At 50.4% G+C, this 18,308-nt stretch overlaps 2 protein-coding genes across 4 annotated transcripts in view; one reads left to right on the plus strand and one right to left on the minus strand.

The window, feature by feature from the left end:
• Positions 1-4,378, plus strand: part of GORASP1 (golgi reassembly stacking protein 1, 65kDa) — an 11,777-nt gene extending 7,399 nt beyond the window's left edge. Inside the window, exons 4-9 of the mRNA XM_006890646.1 lie at positions 1,607-1,693; positions 1,843-1,973; positions 2,170-2,332; positions 3,180-3,330; positions 3,738-3,902; positions 4,125-4,378. Coding sequence (XP_006890708.1) covers positions 1,607-1,693; positions 1,843-1,973; positions 2,170-2,332; positions 3,180-3,330; positions 3,738-3,902; positions 4,125-4,378 — 951 coding nt within the window. The remainder of the gene's footprint in view (positions 1-1,606; positions 1,694-1,842; positions 1,974-2,169; positions 2,333-3,179; positions 3,331-3,737; positions 3,903-4,124) is intronic.
• A 1,843-nt stretch (positions 4,379-6,221) lies between these two features.
• WDR48 (WD repeat domain 48) overlaps positions 6,222-18,308 on the minus strand; it is a 54,387-nt gene continuing 42,300 nt past the window's right edge. The window contains exons 15-19 of one of the 3 annotated variants that reach the window (XM_006890580.1): positions 15,627-15,732; positions 14,757-14,844; positions 12,376-12,452; positions 8,986-9,178; positions 6,222-7,962 (exon numbers count right to left, since the gene is read on the minus strand). In XM_006890580.1, coding sequence (XP_006890642.1) covers positions 7,867-7,962; positions 8,986-9,178; positions 12,376-12,452; positions 14,757-14,844; positions 15,627-15,732 — 560 coding nt within the window. In that variant the 3' untranslated portion in view covers positions 6,222-7,866. The remainder of the gene's footprint in view (positions 7,963-8,985; positions 9,179-12,375; positions 12,453-14,756; positions 14,845-15,626; positions 15,733-18,308) is intronic. The other 2 variants (XM_006890582.1, XM_006890581.1) reach the window with 2 other exon arrangements.

Genomic DNA, 18,308 nt, shown 5'->3' on the forward strand with positions numbered 1-18,308 from the left:
CGGGACAAGGGTGTGGGCGTGGCCTCACATGGGGCAGGGCGGGACAAGGGTGTGGGCGTGGCCTCACATGGGGCAGGGCGGGACAAGGGTGTGGGTGGGGCTGTGACAGGGTGTGGGCGGGGCCTGGTGTGGGGCAGGGCTGGGACAAGTGTGTGGGCGGGGCCGTGGGCGGGTCCATGACAGGAGTTACTCATGCAGGAAAAGGGCCCCCAGCACTCTCACAGGTCAAGAAAGGGCATTTCTGTCACTGCCTGAGAGCTGTGTCTGCCTCTTGTCAGCCCTGTGATGGTGGGCACCTTTCTTTCCCATTTCATTCCTTGGTCTATTTTGAAAAGCGAGGATACCACCTACCGGGTGATGGTGCCGTGCTTGACATACAGGAACCCCAAAATGCTGCTGGGGTGTGCGTGCGTGCACACTCAGCTGTTAAGGGAAAGGTTAGGATTTGGAGCTATTCTGAGAAAAGACCTGGAGATGGACTCCCATAATTCCCTCTCCCCCATTTAGTCAGAACCGAACCCATAGCCGACTCTTCCTTTGGGTTTTCAGAGGCAGTAAATGACACGGAGGCAGCTGCCCATCCTCCCTCGCAGCACATCGTGGATTTGAACTGCCTGCCTTTGGGTTGGCAGTGCAGCTCCTTACCTCCTTGGCCACCAGAACTCTCTGTCTCTCCATGGTGGTCGGGTTCTGCCTGCTCCCCACTGCCCCTATGGGTGGGGACCCTACCTGCCTTCTGCCTGCCACCTCTGGCCACCCCCTCATGCAGCTCTCCATGGCCCCACTTGTTGCCTCCATCCACCAGCCTCCTGCACCTCAGCTGCCCAGCCACCCTCTGACTGCCATGTCCTCCTGTTGTCCTGCCATTGCCCTGTGCCCCCCGTGGCTGGACTAAGGCGTTACGGATGTAAAGAGGTGTCGTGTGGCCCCCTGAAAATCTCAACTATGAGCTGTCGGATAATGAGACAGCCCACAAGTGAGGCTGGCTGGAGGCTGATTTACATACGAGCCTCCTCTGCTCACTGACTCAAATCACCCGTGAAGGAAATGGGGCGGATAATGCAACTTCCTTTACATTTCTAAGGAAACAAGGAAACCCACAGCCTCCTTCAGGCTCTTTCCGAGGGGGGTGGGTCCTGGTGCCCAGCTCTGGACACTTCCCTCACCCCCCACCCCTTCCCTGCATCCTTCAGCCACATGCCCACAGCAGGAATGCAACTGGGCACTTCCTGTGGACCACGGTGCTGTGTTCATGATTTCTGTACCACACCTCGCCCACTTTTCATCACGAGGACACTGAGGTGGAGGGAGTTTAGGTAGTTTGTGCAGCCAGCATACAGTGAGCAAGTTAGGGAGCCCAGAGTTGAGTAAGACCAGAGTGTTCACAAGTAGGCCATGAAGCGCCCTCTGCTGGTCAGCTGTAGGTCTGAGGGAGGTAGAGCCCTTGGCCGAGCCCCTAGCCTGTGTCCTACTTATGACTTGGATCCCAGTCAGACCTCTCACACCAGTTGTTGGCACGTGCTGCCCAGTTGACTATGACTCCTAGTGACCCTGCGGCCCACCTGCCCTACCCTGGGCCACCCTCAGCTCATGGTTCCTCCCCCAGGACGTGGAACCGTCTTCGCCTGCTGCCCGTGCAGGCCTGCGCCCTTACACAGACTACGTGGTTGGCTCGGACCAGCTCCTCCAGGAGGTGAGGACCCCCTGACCCTCCAGCATGCCCTCCCCAGGCCCTCTGCATGGCATGTGGAGGGATGGATGGTGCCCAGGAGAAGCGTGGTCTCATGCTCTCTGGGCCTCCGCTGCTGGAAGCAGGGCTCAGGCTCCACGTGTTTCTCTTAGTCTGAGGACTTCTTTACGCTCATCGAGTCCCACCAGGGGCAGCCCGTGAAGCTGATGGTTTACAACTCAGAGCTGGACTTCTGCCGGGAGGTGACTGTAATTCCCAATGCGGCCTGGGGTGGAGAAGGCAGGTACTTCGTGTGGCTGGACGGCTGCAGGGTGAGGTGGGTGGGGCCTGACCAGTGGGCACAGATCCCTCAAGCCCGGGGGACAGGATGCCCGTTGTTCTGGGTCCTCCTTTCTGATGCTGGATGGGAGTGGCCGAGGTGGGATGTGGGGAGTGGCTCTGGGACGACCCCGGGATGAGTTGTTTCTGGTCTTCTGCAGTTTAGGATGTGATGTTGGCTATGGTTATCTGCACCGAATCCCAGTCCGGTCTCCCGGCTACGACAGGAAGTCACCTAGTTCCCCACCACCTGGACCTCCCCCTCAGGACTCGCCTGGCCCTTCTGCCCCGGAAATCCGCTCCAGCCAAGATGACTATGTGGAGGTACGTGAGGCACGTGTGCTAGCCGGGAGAGAGAAGGGAGCTCTGTGTGGGCAGAGCAGCATACCAGCCAGGGAGAGAAGATTCTGGAAGCTGTCCTGGCGAGGTGCTCTGTAGGGGTCTGTCATGGGCTGGGGCGGAGGCCTTCCCTACCTCCTCTCCCTTGGGTGTGAGGGTAAAAGCACAGTGCTAGTTGGCCACATCTCTGGAGTGAAAACAGGCTCAGAGATGAGCAGTGTTTCGCCTGTCATAGCTTTGGCAAAGCTGGGCCCTGGCCAGGAGGGCTGGTCAGGCCCGGTCCCCGTGAGCTGTTCAGGTGGTTGAGGAACAGTCTCCAGAGGGAGTTCAGGTGGCACAGCCTACAGAGAGCAGCACTGCTCACTCCAAAGCTGGGCATTCTCCAGTGGTTCAAGACCTTAGGAGGAAGTGAGCAGGCCGCTCCCACAGCCTGTAAAAGGCGGTGGAGGCTGGCTGTCTGGACCGCCATGAAGGCGGCGCGCTGTCCTTGTGGGCACAGGCCGGTGCCTGGCTGAGCGAGGGGCCAGGGGAAGACTGTTCCCCAGGCAGGGCTGGCTTCTGGTCACTGATGGGGCCTGGGGAATGTGTCAGGGCCCAGCGGGCACCTGGAGTTTCTAGGAATGTGAAGAGGGTCCCTTTCGCTGTCAGCACTGCAGGGGACACCAAACCAAGCAGCTCCGGCCTGCATCACCTGCTGAGGAAGGGGCAGACCACCAGGTCTGTTTCCTCCCTGCAGGTGGAGCAGCGCCCATGGGCGAGGTGGGCTGGTGATGCCTCACAGTGGGCACTGTGCTCACTGCCTCCCATCTGCTCCTTCTTCCCTGACCGCCAGGCCCTGCTGCAGGCTCCCGACTCCTCCACGGAGACCCAGCTGTCACCACCTGTGACTCCCAGCCCCGGAGCCACAGACCTAGAGGGACTGCCACGTTCCATGGAGACGTCTCTTCGGTCCCCTCCTCCTTTGCAGCGAGTCATGGACCCAGGTACTGGGCAGGCTTGGAAGGCAGGCAAAGCTGCAGTTCTGGTGCTGGAGTAGACCAGGGCTCAGGGCTGCACCAGAACCTTCCTCAGGGCCCGCAGACCCACTTCTCACATACACGGGGAGCGCCACAGGTTACGGAATCCAGCGTGGGGCTGGGAGGTCTGCAGGCTGGAGAAGAGAGCGGCTCACTTAAGTCACAGCAGCTTCAGGACAGAGCCCCACGGCCACGGGACCCGTTCCGAAGAGTAGAGGCCCGGCCCCAAGCTCTTTTAGACACAGGCAGCAGGGAAGCTCTGTGGGCTGGGAAGGGACATCACTGGGGCTGAAGAGAGGTGTCATGAGCTGTGCCACATGCCCGTCACAGGGCAAGGTGCTGGCCAGCCAGGGTTTGCTAATCTCCTCCCACAGGCTTCCTGGACGTGTCAGGCATCTCCCTCTTGGACAGCAGCAATGCTGGCCTCTGGCCTGGCATAGCCTCTCCCACGCTGCCCACCTCCGCTCCGCCGACCTCTGCAGCTGTCTCGGCCTCAGGAGTGGAGGATGTCTCCAGCAACGGATCTCAGGATCGGGGTGGTGAGTAGCCGGCCCCTTCAGAACCCTCTGGGAAGGACCCCAGGTTGTTCTTATTTGGGTCAGTGGTTGGCTTTTGAACTGGACTCAGCTGGGCCACCACGCCACCCTATCTACTGTCAGAGCCTCAGGTGGAAGTGAGGTCGGGGCCTCTCCCAGGCCATACTGACCCCCACAGCCAGCCTGGGGTCCCACAGGTCTCCTCAGCCCTGGCCTCTGTTTCAGGTGAGGCCACATGGTCTGGATCAGAGTTTGAAGTCGCCTTCCTGGACATCCCAGGCCCCCAGGCCCAGCAGGACCACCTGCCTCAGCTGACTCTTCCCGACAGCCTTACTTCCACGGCTTCACCAGAAGATGGACTGTCTGCCGAACTGCTCGAAGCTCAGGCTGAAGACGAGCCGGTCAGCACAGAGGGACCGGACTGTGGGACGGAGGCCCAAGGGCCTGCTGGCCAGACTGAGACCCCTGCCGCAGAGTAACACCCTAGCCCCGGGCCGGCAAGCCACGTGGACACTGCTGTGGCTGGCGGTGGGCAGACATCTGTGAGCACTTAGCCTCTGCTTCTGGTCTTCAGCATTTATTCTCCCGGAGGTCCTTACTCTGGCTGGGGACCTGGCACTTCTCTGAGGGCGCTCCAGCAAGCCTTTTACTTGGCCGATGGCTGGGAACAGCACTTGACATTAAATGTGTTTTGTGCAGAAGCTGGTGGAGGAGAGAAGGGATTCTTTGCTACTTGGAGCCAGAGTTGTTGGGGATAGGGAGCTTTGGGGAAGGTCTTCGGTCGGGCACCTCCAAGTTCAGTGCTTGCTTGCACTGTGGTCACCGTGGCCACCCAGAAGTCGGCAGGGTCAGGTGTTAGGGGCAGAATCAGGGGTTCCGATCGCTTGAGGCAGCCAGTGTGGAATGACTGCTCGATGATTCTTCATACACAGCTGGCCAGGCCCTTGATCCACTGGAGGGAACCTCAAGCACTGTGAACCCCACATCCTGTCGCTGACTCCATGCGCTTGTGCCGTGTACCCTCACGCTTGTGCCGCTGTCACACCAATCCTGGGTGGACAGCAGTGTATCTGCGCCTCCCCACAGCTGGGGTAGAAATGCTGGCTCTTCAGCTGAGACGCACCTGTACCTGGACCGCAGTGGTTTTTCTCCAGGACTTGTGGGCTGCAGACGCGGTGCCCCTGGTGTCAACTCCCCCACTGAGACAGCTGTCACTTCTAGACAAATCAAGCTGCCATCCCATCCCCGACAATGACTCAAAGCTGCAGACGGTTCACTATGCGCAAACTTGCACGGCCAGGCCAGTCGTCTTGACTGACACCGGACAGCGTCGCTCCGTGGGGGAGCAGCCTGGAGAGGAGTGTTAAGTGTGTTCAAGGGCTCCTCTCTCCCGTCCGAGCACAGGGAAGCCGCCTCCCCCTCCCCGGGTGCTTCTGGAGGCCGTGCCAGGCTCAGCTGGGTCTTCTACTCTGCACCACCCTCGCAGGAGGCTGGCTCCATCCCCTCTTCACTTGACGCTCTGCTCCCCCACATTCAGAGGTCTCCCACATTCTGAGGCCTCATCTAGCCTCTGCTCACTTGAAGGCTTACCTTTACGCCTTGCTATGTAATGCCTGTTTATAGGCTCCCGGTTGGGACTCCCTGCAGTGCATAGACCAGGGACCTGGAGGGAGGGCCCCAGATGAGCAAATGCATCAAGTTCCAGATATCATGACTGCACTCAAAATAAGCTCTCGGGAAGCCAGAGGTTGACACGCCTGCAGGACAGTGAGGCAGGACAATGGGGCGTTGTGTCCCAGGCCGGTGCTGGCCTGTCAGGAAGGAGAGGAAGCTGCCATGCTGTCCTGGGCCAGCTGCCCTTCACTGTTGCCTGACAGTCTCATTCTAAGTTTCCCTCACCTAAGGGCTCTGTTTCTTCCCTGTATCCCAACAAAAATTAGGAGAGAAAGTGGTTATCAGTCCAAATAATTTCCAGAGAGTGAATCTTCTATGAAACAAAATGAGAAGTGGAAAAGAAGAAATGTATACTATGAAATATTTTAACTAAAGCATTTATTCTATACAACTGTGAAATACAGATTTTTCAACTTTTGGCATTACAGACTGACAAATTTTCTGGAAATTGCATTACTTGGTTTGACTGGAAGGGGGAAAAAAAGTACAACCATGCTGGGGGGGTCAGATCGGGTCAAAGGTGGGAAGGGGTGGGCTGCCCCTTGGGCTCAGCTCCGGGCACACGGCCCAGCACAGCACAGCCCTTTACCTCAAGGACCCTGGGTGTGAACACATGGAGGGCTGGTCAATAAGTTACGGTTTTTACTCTGCCTTTAATTCGTAACTATTGCTAGAAAATGTGCACCAAAAGCGCACTGTCGTATCCAACTGATACATAGAAAGGACTTTTAAAAAAGGAAGCTGGGTTGCTCTCTGTGGAAGGGAGAAAGACCACTTCAGCTCATCAGGATTGCGGCCACGTCTTTGCTCACTTCTTCAAAGTGCAGGAGGCAATGGCCTGCCCACTTCCCGAAGCAAGAGGACCAGCAGTGAGCGAACCCTGTCTGTGCAGCTGTGCGGATCAGAACGTCTGAAACAGGGACACCTGGACCCAGGCCCCCATTAGCTGCCCCCAGCTGAACCTGTGAAGATGTAGAAAAGAAAGACCCCTGCCGGCCCCTCCCCAGCTCCTGCTGATGGGGGAACTGGCCGCGCACAGGCCGGGGAGGCGGCTGGACGGGAAGAAACTGCCCTCTGAAGGCACTTGTGCTCTGGCTTCCCGTAGGAGGCTTGTCTTAGGTGGGTTCATGGGGTGGACTGTTGATCTGCGCCAAATACAAATGACCTTGGGGAGAATCCAAAGTATTTTTTCTGCCAAAAGTTAAAGTGTTTATCCCCAATAAGTTATAGTCTGTACAAGATCCAAATGACTATGAAAGCTTTAAATTGTTAGAAAGAACAGTGAAAAGAAGATCTGGATACAGGTCCAACAACAAAACCTGCATTAGAAAACTTTGGAAAAACAAGTATGTATACTTCCCGGATGTGGATAGCAATCAAGCCGCTGGGACATCTCTTTACTCAGACACCAGAAATTTTAGGTAGCTTTCAAAGGAAATGACAATTTCATCACGGTCTTGAGCTTTGCCGGTGCCCGGCCGCACGCCCAGAGCAGGGATCTGGAGCGTCAGCTGGCTTTGCCCGTAAATGGAGCCGGACGCAGGGCAGGAGGAGCGAAGAAGCTGCTCCCCCGTGGCAGCTGCATCCAGGGCGCCCTGCGGCTGCGGCATCGCGGGCCAGGAGGGCACGTTCCCGCCGGGCAGGCAGTGTGCTGTGATCCAGTCCCTGGAATCTCACCAGCTCTTCCTACTAGAACGTATCTGAGATGCAGTATTAAAAACAAGCTCCACAGGAATCGTTACCAAGTGGGCTGGCTCTCAAATTGTGCAGCAGCAAATTCCCATTAAAATAACGGTCTGTAAATGGTGAGAACAATCTGATTTTTTTATGACAACCTTGGAAAAAGCCTTCATAGGAACTGCATGAATGGAATGTACTCTTAGAAAAGCTACAGAACATGTGGGTCAGAAGGATGTTTAAACACAGTGACAGAAGTGGCCCAACCGATGTGTCTTTAACACGTGCTGACAAAGATAAGGTCCTTTGAAACAAAAGGAGGAAGCAAAGTCTGCACTGGCCTGTATCACAGCCTCTGAATATCTCGCAAGACAAGTCTACACGAGGGGGTCCTCGGCCCTCACTTCTGCCTCCCTGGGGACAGCTTAATCTACACATGGACACTGGTTTCTATATTACACCATGATCAGTCACGTCAATGGAGAGAATCCTGGTCCAAACCAAACCGGCCGCTGGCGGTCGTGCTCCTGTAGGGGCTCAGCGGGCTTCCTAGGGCTACTCTTGGGGCCAGAGAGGAAGGTCAGGAAATGAATACCCAGGAGCGCTCGGCCACCCTTCACGTCGACTTCTGCCGGTAATGGAGAGTGAGGTCACCGCCACTCTTCCAGATGAAGTGCTTCACGGTCCGAAGGTCCATGTTGGGATCTAAAACCTGAGCAGCAAAAAAGACGAGAAAGGGACATTTTCCAAGTCTCTGTGAAGTCGAAAGCCTATGTTGCTAACTCGGAGCCTCTCACCTAGGGACCCATCCAGCTCGTGCCCCCCACACCCAGGCACCCGTTCTCAATGACCAGCTTCCACATACTCAGGCATGAGAATGGGTGCGGCTGATGGCTGGGCCGGAATAGCAGGCCATCCCCCTCAAGAAACACCGAGCGTGCTGAGTTCAAAGAACCCTGTTGTTTCTCCACCCATGTCCCCCCAATTCCCAGTCTCTAAGCTGGCAGACCCTGCTCTGCACATCGAGACTCTTTTTTCTCTGTCTCTCTCCCTCCCTCCCTCATCCCCCTCCCCTCATCCCCTCAAGCTGAGGGCAGGCCCTGGACAGTCGTAGCTGAAGAAGTGAGACTGAACACAGATGTGTTTCTAAATCTGGGTGAACTAGAGCAGTAAAAAAATTGGAAAACACTAAGGGTAGAAATGAAATTCTCCCCCTTAGAAGAACAGCACAGCATGGCAACTCCACTTCTTGCCCAGTGAATTTGAAGCCGGGTAGAAGGGGCACCCTGCTCAAAGATGGCAGCCAGCTGCGGTGAACGCGGCGCCGTGGTGAACACTGCTCCCTGGTCCTGCCCACGGGCCTGTCTCGAATCTTCTTGGGCTACGCCTGCCACTTCCCCTGTTCCAGGCATCATTCCAGATCACCTGAATTTCAAAAATCTGTGTTCTGTCCTGGTTTCGCTTCATCAGCCATGGCTAACATTTGACCAAGTTTGGAGCCCTAGCTGAGACCGTCCGATTCTTGTAGGTTAAAAAGTGCATTTGCATCTCTGCAAACAGACGCTTTCAGGTGGGCTACAGAGCCTTCCACAGGGGCCCTGGGGATGGGAGGGAGACCACGTCTTCTTAGGGCCTCCCTCCAAGTAAAGATCCCCAGGCAGCGTATTTGGGAACCACAACTGTCCCACCACAGGATGGAACTCTCAGGATCTGGACGGGGCAGAACGGGCCTCACCTGGTCCTGGCACAGAAGCTCGATTTTCTCCTCCGCCAGCACGGCGAGGTCCTCCTCTTTCTCCTGCTCTCCCGGTTTCTCATTGTTAGAAGAGCTAGTGGTCTGAGACTCATTATCCAAGTTGATGATTTTTTCATAAACATGTTCCATTACCTTGCGGACCTGGAGCATGTCACTAGCAGAGAGTCTGTCTCTATGAAAAGCAAAGACAGACTGTGATCTTAGGGAAAGCACAAGAGCTTCCTTACGACTTTCCTTTGGGGTTAACATTAGACAGATTACACTGCAGAGACACAAACGTGGTTCGTTTTTCCTACGCACTTTCCCAGAGCATGGGGTGTGGCCGAGGAGAAGGCGGCCCCACTGCTCCCCCAGGGTGGTGGTCATGGTCTTTGGGGTCAACTCTGCCAGACCTTCCAACAGCGCCTGTGAGCAGAAGACCCCGCTCTTCTAAGATCACCTAAGTCTCAACCTTGTGTCTGTGTTCCACATTTAGAAGCCTGACAGCTGGCCGGGCAGTTCCAGCTGGCTGTCTCACAGGCACACCAACTTCTACAGGTGCAGAACGAGGCTCATCGACGGCTCTCCACTCTCAAGTCTGCTCCTCCTGGCCCTCTAGGGCAGTCAACAATGGCCGATCCAAGCAACTCAGGCTCCAAATCTGGAAGCCAGGTTCATCTTTAGTCAGTAAATCTAGCTGAAGTAATGAATTATCAAGAAAAGTTTTAACATAATCTGGTGGGTGTATGGGAAGGAGTCTGCGTGGGAAGAAGTGGGGAGTGGGGGAGAAGGAAGAGGAGCAGATGAAGCAACTACTGAAGCTTTTTTGGGGGGGGTTTAGTAAGGGTTCATGATCTCATTCTCTTTTCTAAACTTGGAAATTTACATAACAAAAAAGATTTAAAACTGGCTGTAAAGATGTTACTTCCGAGGACACACGTATTGCTCACAGTTCAGCATCTTGTTCCATCTTGCTGTTACCTCCTGCACAATAAAACAAAACACGGTCGAATCTTGCAGCCACTGTGTCAATTTATCTTGCGGAGGTCTTATTTGCGGATCTCTTATTTTACCAAGCGTCACGCCCACAGGGACTGGCCCCTCCTGTAACATCCAAAGTATCTGTGATGAAGTCCCACCATCCCTGCTTCGAAAAGAGCATCCTGCCTGTTCGTCTTCCAGGAAAGTTGTGTTTGTTCTCTTGGTAGTCCAGGAGACAGTAATACTCTTCACAACCACACAAATCTAAGGCATCAATTCTTTGAGCTTTTTTTTTTTTAATTTTTAAAATATTTATTTTTTGTGCACCATCGAATCTAATCCAATTGGCATAGGTGACTGCCCCTCCTTCTCCAGAAGGACATCTGCTGGATTCGAACCATGCGCCTTTGGGATTGTAGCACAGCTTCTTGCCACTAGGCCACCAGAGCTCCTGAGCTCTCTTTTTTAATGCTTCAACTTTACCATCTCTCAGGTCCCTGTGCCTCGAGCCACATCTCCTATCTGTTCAACATGTTTTGATGTTTAATCACTGAAAGCTCTGTAGCTTAGCAAATCCAATGTCCACGAAGACCTGGTTATCATTCCCAAATGACTCCTGACATATCCTTCCCTGTCCATTCTACACTGCACCTCCATCAGTCTGCATGGAGTTCAAGTATCTTATGCAGTCTCATAGCCACATCTCTAATCAAATGCTGTCTGGGGCCTTTAATAGTTATCTTTCAAGTTAGTCCAAAACTTTCTTCTCCCCATTTTCATTATAATCCCAGTCTCCATGGAAGGAGTTATATAGAATATGTCCTAAGTGGTAAAGTATGACAGGAAACAAAACACACACACTCCCAAATACCTACAGCCTATAACAGGGAGTTGTGCTGGCCTAGTGGTAAGAAGCTATGTTGCAATCCTGAAGGCACATGGTTTGAATCTATCTGCTGCTCCATGGGAGAAGGCTGGGCAATCTCCTCACCTGTAATTAACAGTCTCTGAAAACCCACTGGAAGGTCAGCTATGGGTTGGTTCTGACTTGATGGCACACCACCGCCGCCACCACCACCGCCACGCGGCCTGTAACAGGAGCTCCAGTGGTTTAGTGGTAAGGTATTGCCCTGTAAACCCAACAGCTTGTAGTTTTATGCACCAATTGCTCCATGGGAGAAGGATCTGCTCTCATATGCTCTCCTGCCTCTGAAAATCCACGGGAGGGTCAGCTATGAGTTGGTTCTGACTTGAGAGTACGTAACAGTAACACAGCCTACAATAGGAAGTAATGGGTTAATGGTTAAACTTAGTGTTGTAAAACTGGTCCTAAGCTTGTAGTTTTCTGTGCTGTCAAGTATGACTCATAGAGACCCCAAGAAAGACAGGTGTAAACCTTGTTCTATCCTGTGCCATCTTCACAATCTCTGACACAGTCAAGACCACTGCAACAGTCACTGTGCCAATCCTTCTGGTTGAGGGTCTTCCTCTCTTTTGCCGACTCTCCACCTTTTCAAGAATGATGCCCCTATCCAAGGAACAGCCTCTTGTAACAATATGCCCAAAATATGTGAGGTGAAGTTTTGTCATTTTTGCATTCAAGGAGCACTCCAAGAGGTTATCTATTCTTTTGGCAGTCCCTGGGGATAGTCAGTGCTCTTCTCCAACTCTTTAACCCAAAGACATCAATTCTTCTTTTGTCATCCTTACTCACTTTGCAGCTCTCAGATGTACAGCAAGTGAAAAGACCATGGCTTGAATCGGGCGCCCCTTAGTCTTCAGACTGGTACACTGGTCCTCAGTGATTCAGAAAGGCCCTGAGTGCAGACTTTCCCCAATGCAGTGTTTCCTGATCTCCTGACTGCTGTTACCAAGAGGATCCAGGTAAGAGAAGTCGCTGATAGTGTCAACCTTTTCTCCACTTATCATGAAGATGCCTAATGGCCCAGTGGTGAAAACTGTTTCTTTGCTGATGCAATGTAATACTGAAAGCTGTGGTCTTTGATTGTCTGCAGTAAGTCCTCCTGACTTTCAGCAAGCAAGGTATTACCACTAGCATAATGCAGGTGGTCGATGAGTCTTCCTCTGATCCTGACACCACATTCTTCTTCAAAGATTCCAGCTTCTTGAATGATCTTGTCCAGCATACAGACAGAACAGGTATGCAGACAGAATACAACCCTGATGCATACACCTCTCCTGATTATTTTAAACCAGGTAATGCTCCCCTGTTTTCATACACAATAAATAGCCTGTTGATCTAGGTACAGGTTTTGCATGAGCACAATGTTGCAAAATCGGCCCCAAGTTCCGGACTTACCATTTTTGCTATAAAAGCTATCATAAGGAATAAGATTTTTCTCTGGTAATTAATTGGATCAAGGAATACATGAAACTATGTTTACTTACTTTTTCAACGTTTTTGCTCCCGAAGATGCATGAGGTTGGAGGTAGAAAGGAATTTTGTTGAATTTGGGCATATTTTTCTGAAATATTAGAAGTTAAAAAGGTGTAATAGTTCCTATTAGTTGAGTAACTAAAATATTATCACTAGGAAAATGTGATGCATGAGTAATAGTTTTAAAAAACAACCAAATGTAACTTCCTATGAAATATAAACTACCATACTAAGAGAAAACCAGAAAAAAGCTTTTGCTTTTAGAACATGTTGTAAAGACAGATTCTTTGTAACTGCAGTGGCACTACGAAGAGCATGGCTTTCCTCAAATAACAGTACAAAGTATGGAAAGGAAACAAACTTTATTTTAGTTCGTTAAAGCCATACAAACCAAAATCTCAATTCTACATGAAATTACTGGGACTGACCCCTAAAGATCTAAACGAAAAAGAAACACGGTGATAGAGACCACAGCATTCTACTGTAAGCAAAGGTGTACACTCTGTTAGGGAGGCCCCTACTCCAACCCATTTCCACTCCCTCTGACATCAGAGCGAGGTCTAAAGTTTTAAGAAAGAATGGAAACTTGCGTCAATCACCTGGATCTCTACCATGAAGGAAACTACATCTTCAGATGAAGGATAAAATTAGGTGGGCATCTTTGCTATGGGCATGAAACCCCTCATCTCCTGTTTGGGTGTCTCCCTTTCAGGAGGAACTCATGGGGCCAAAGTTGCAAAGGAGCCCAGGCAAGTTTCATAACCAAAGGAAGGAGCAGTTTATGGGGAACTTGGGCACAGGGAAAAACCACAGAATATCCAGTGTCACTGCCTTTAAATTCTCAGAGGTTATATGGGAGAGAAAATACATTTTTTGGAAGATTTGAGAGATTATGTCCCTTTTCATATGGCTTTAGGAATATACACAATAGGTCAACAGCATATGAGAGTTTATAAACAGAGTATGTGTATACAGAAATTTAGTAAAAGATAAAGACAGCATTTCAAATTAGTGGAAAAAGGATTATTCAACAAAACTTGCTGAGACATGAGTATGCATTTGGGAAAAGTGAGTCCCCTCCCTCACGCCAAACTGAGAAGAAATTCTAGGATCTAGATTAAAAAAAAAAGATTATAAAAATATTAGAGAAGAGTCCAGAACACTATTTTAGAGTGGGAAGTACCAAAGCAAGATATGAAACTCAGAAGACATTAAAAAAAAAAACCACAAACAACTCAATTATATAAAAATGAAAACTTTTTCACCTGGCAAAAGATACCATGAACAAAGTAAAACTCAACTGAGACACACATATAATAGTCAAAGGGTTAATATTCAATATAAACAAGTCCTAAAAATCAGTAGGAAAGACCACAAACCATTAGAAAGTGACTGAAGAACACAGGCAGTAATTCACAGGAGAAGTACAAATGGCGAACAGGAAAAGATGCTTAACCTCTTTCTGAATTATTGTAAAAACCCACATTAAAACAATGAGATGACAGCATTTGCCTGTCTTTCAGTACAGATTGAAAGTATCCAGCGGTGGTGAGGGCATGCGGGAACAGGCACTTGTACACTGCACTGCTGCTCAGAGTGAACTGGTACAGCCTTTGTGGAGGGCAATTTGGCAGTTATCTATCAAAATTTAAAATGTGCATAACCTTTGGTCAAGCAATTCCACTTATAGGAATTTATCCTAAAAAATACACAAAAATATATATACAAGGATGTTCACTGCACCACTGTTTGTAATAGAAAACACTGGAAATAACCTAAATTTCCATAAACAGAGATTTGGTTAAACAAATTATGGTCACACAAGGGAATACTATTCAGTAAGTAAAAAGGTATGATCCATATGTACAGACATGAAAAAAAATGTTCAAGATACATTTTAAGTGCAAACAACAAGTTGCAGAATAGTACATGGGAAATTCTATGCAAAATAAAATTAACTACACACACATATATACATATATATATATGTGTGTGTGTGTGTGTGTGTGCACACAAATAATATATGCCTGTGTAAGCATAGGAAAAAAATACTGAAGGCTATGAAGTAAACTGTTAATAGTTGTTACATGAGGGAAGAAGAACAGGAGTGAATGGGAGAGAAGTTAAGACTGGATGAAGGTCTCATTTTATTATTCTTTCAACTAAGCATAGATTATTTTAGAATTAAAAATCATTAAAGATATAATACATAGATATGAAAATAATGATCAACACTTTTTTCTGCAACTTTGGAACTGCTGGGAACAGAAGGAGATTCCATTTGGCAATCTCGTTTTTATAAAGAAGCTAAGATTAGAGTCTAATGCAGTTCTTAATTTCCTTCATGATTTGCAAAGAATAACAGGGCAAAGTGGGAGTGGAGGCCACTTACATCCACAGTGATGTCAACTACCCATTGTGGCACCGTCTCGTTAAGAAGCATGGACTCAGTCTCACCCCCGGAATCTCGGCACAGCAGCCTACAGAAAAGCCATTGGGTCTTAAGTGTCATAATACACATGAGCGGTAAAGGCACTGTGAACATGCGTTAGAGGAAGGGACCATCTGTGATAATGCCCCCGTCTATGATAATCCCACCTGACAGCTCAGGAAATACAGTGGTTCAGGCACAATAGCTCGGCCCTGAACCCCAGACCCGGAGACTCTGAGGCTGAGGCCTTACAACCTCAGGTCTTTGAGTGATGAAGGGAAACCTGGCCGTTAAGCAGAGCGCTTCCGAATGTGCTCCACACAGTGGGGAGTCAGGACAGCTTTTGTCACCGTATTCTCATGACGACATTGTAAAGGAAGACCAGTATGATGCTCTCGGAAGGACAAGCTTTGTTCTTATTTCTGGAATCTTGAGAGGACTCCAGTAAGGACTGCTGGGCACCCTGTCATTCTCCCTGACTAGCCTGCGAGTTACCGACTCTGACCTCTCCTGTGAGCAGATTCTAGTGATGCCTAATATTCCCTACCCTTCGCAGTTACGCTGGCAAACTGTTTCCTAATGAAACTGCCAAAGCAGCGGCCTCAAGCCAAGGCCTAGCTCTCATCCTCACCCTCAAGGTTCAGCTCTCCGCGTGAATGCCACCCAACGGCACCAGGCGTTTCATGGAGACGTTTCATTTCATGGAGAAGGGAAAGTTTCTAGATCTCTCGACAACCCCAGAAATCACTAACACACCACTTTCACCATCTGCCTGAATCAATACTTCCCAGAAAAGGGTTGCTTTCCCGGTCGCGGCCTCGATGTCCATACCTGAAGAGCGTGCGGCCTCCAGCTTCTCCAAAGATCACGGGGGTGTGTGGGGGCACTTGAAAATACCCATTTCCCTTCTGTACCCGGTTCTCTTGCTCCCCGTTTACTAGGGAACAACAGGGTTAGGATCCAGTTAGTGCAAATGGTATCTGTAAACAGTTTGTTAACATGGTAAGTGTAAACATTTATTTCCATGGGTTTAAAGCATTAATAGGATTTTTAAAAGTCCTAAGTCCTCTAAGCTGTTTGTGCGGGTGTTGTGGCAGTTTTCAGACACGAAGGACTACTCTGCCTCCAGGAGCCAGGCAAGCCAGGCTTGGCCTAGGGTTTAAGGCAGCAGCACGGGGCTTCAAGCCCGGAAGGGGAAGAGGGGAGAGATGGCGGCCATGCGTTAATGGTTGGCTACCCAATGAGGACAGAGAGTAGGGTGAAGCTCCCCAATTAAAACAAGCGTGGAAGGAGGAGTGGCATCCACTTCCGTAATAGCTTGCCTCCGGAAACCCTATGAACCTGGAAAGAGGACGAAAGGCACCCAAGCGTCAAGGACTCTCCTTCATAGGAGTCACCTGCAACTCGACAGCACTTAACAACTACAACAAGTCTTCCAAGTCAGTGAGAGCCAGAAAGAAATTTGACATGCTCTCTATTAAAAAAAAAAAAATAAAATTACTGTATTTGGAAGATTTTAATAAAAGATGCTCGATAGTTTTGAAAGGTAAAATACACCCAGTTACGTTAGCCATCTAGGTCTAGCCCGTGTGCAAGAAAGTGTCTGCTTTGTGTAGTAGAACAGTGTCTGGCAGGACCCCACTCCCCAATATATAATGCAATCTTAATCCCTGTACCGATAGATAGGATCTTGCTTGTCTGGAAATCAGGTTTTCTTTTGTTATTCTACTAACGAGGCTATACCAACGTAGGGTTACCACCAAACCAAATCACCACCGGTCTGTATAAAGACCTGAAGCGATACAGAGATACACACGAGGGAAGGGAGACACTGCTGAGCACTGTCTACAAGCCGAAGACTGCTAACAGATACCAGCAACCAGGATACAGGCTCACCAAAGGAAGGAATAAAGCTCAGCCCCAGGTTCAGACTTGAAGCTCCTGACCCGTGAGAAAATACATTTCAGTTTCCCCACGTTGTCTCTTTAGAGATCTGGTGGTGCGGGCCATACGAAGTTGAGACGCTAAGCCCAAAGTGGTTCAAACCCACCAGTCGCTCTGCTGGGGAAAGATGGGCAATCTCCTCCCGGCGGGTTTGCAGCCTCTGAAAACCTGCGGGGGGGACAGCCATCGGGTGGTTCCATCTCACGAGCAGCCAGTCAGTTACGAGCTAAGGTTACCTGCTCGTGGTATCAGTGTTTTAGAAGCACCAAGAAACTAAGATGAACTCAGCAGAATAAGAGGAAAAAAAATATTATGTTCAATTGCAGCCAAAACGAATGGCAGTGGTGTCAGGGAAACAAAATTCCTAGAGTCACAATTGCGTCTCCCTCTTCTCTGACGATCTCATCTCCAGTCTTTCTTTGTGATCGTTGGATCCAAATAGAGCTCCAAATGTTAATACTGATCTCAACTCAATAGTAGCCTCGTTCGCCTACAGTTCTCCCACCACCTGGAGGCACGCTGAGTTTCTGAAATCCTGCACCCCCTGGAGCACCTCCTGAGGGGACCCACCAGAGCCTCGTACCTACAGTGCTTCGTGTGTTTGGCTCTACCAGGACGCCCGGCCACGTCACCTCTATTACCTGGCCATTTGCCAGGGGCGTCTGAATACTCAAGCTAAGTACAGCACATCACCTTGCAGGCAGGACAGGCGCCTCCTCGGCTCTGACGGAGCAGCAGACATGTCTACTTCAGTCCTTAAACCCAACAACCTGGCTCTTGAGCACTTTACAGGGGTCTGATGAAGTAGCAGATTTGCCCATTACAGTAAGTTTTTTGATTTCTTGATTACTGATACCATAAAGTATTGCTCATGGGTCCAAATCAAGTGAAATATATTTAAGGAAAGAGATTAGGGGGAGTGAGGAAGTTCTAGGAAATGAAACTGACATTAAAAGCAAATTCTACTGTGTCTTCTAATAAAGTCACTAAGCACCAGAATTGACTCAAAAAAGCAGATCGATAAAGGCCGGGCAGGGCACACGCACTTCTCCCCAGTATTATCTGGAACATTCTGTGGACTATGCTATGGTAAATCACTTAGCTGTCCCCAGACCATGTGTACCCCTTATGTAGCCCTTACAGCCTGTCTGAACCTCTGAAGCGGTCCTGTCTAACTCGGTGTCAGAGATACAACAGGATGGTTCAGACCAGGAAGAAGCTGTGCTCACAGCACACACCACCCAGTTTCCTGGCTCTCCCCGACAGCTCCTCTGGTTCAGTCCCCCGCACAACCGTGAAAAGGAGTGAAGTGGGCCAGCCGACAGAAGAGCAAAATCATCTCGCGTGGGGCCAGTGCCATTTCTGGGCAGCTTCATCAGAACTCCGGCTTTCAGGGAAACCCCTATCCTCACGAGCGATTAATCAGTCTGCCTGAACGAGGTCCTGGCAGGAGGTCCGCATCACTGCACTACGCTCTGGTCGTCTGCACAGACTCCTCAGAGGAGTGACTTCTCAGCCAGCACCAACTTACACGTGGACTGTGTAATCCCAGGTTCCTATTTCCCTCCC

Source organism: Elephantulus edwardii, unplaced genomic scaffold (assembly GCF_000299155.1).
Source record: "Elephantulus edwardii isolate Elephantulus edwardi_28Jun2011 unplaced genomic scaffold, EleEdw1.0 scaffold00091, whole genome shotgun sequence".
In the NCBI taxonomy this organism is placed as follows: domain Eukaryota; kingdom Metazoa; phylum Chordata; class Mammalia; order Macroscelidea; family Macroscelididae; genus Elephantulus; species Elephantulus edwardii.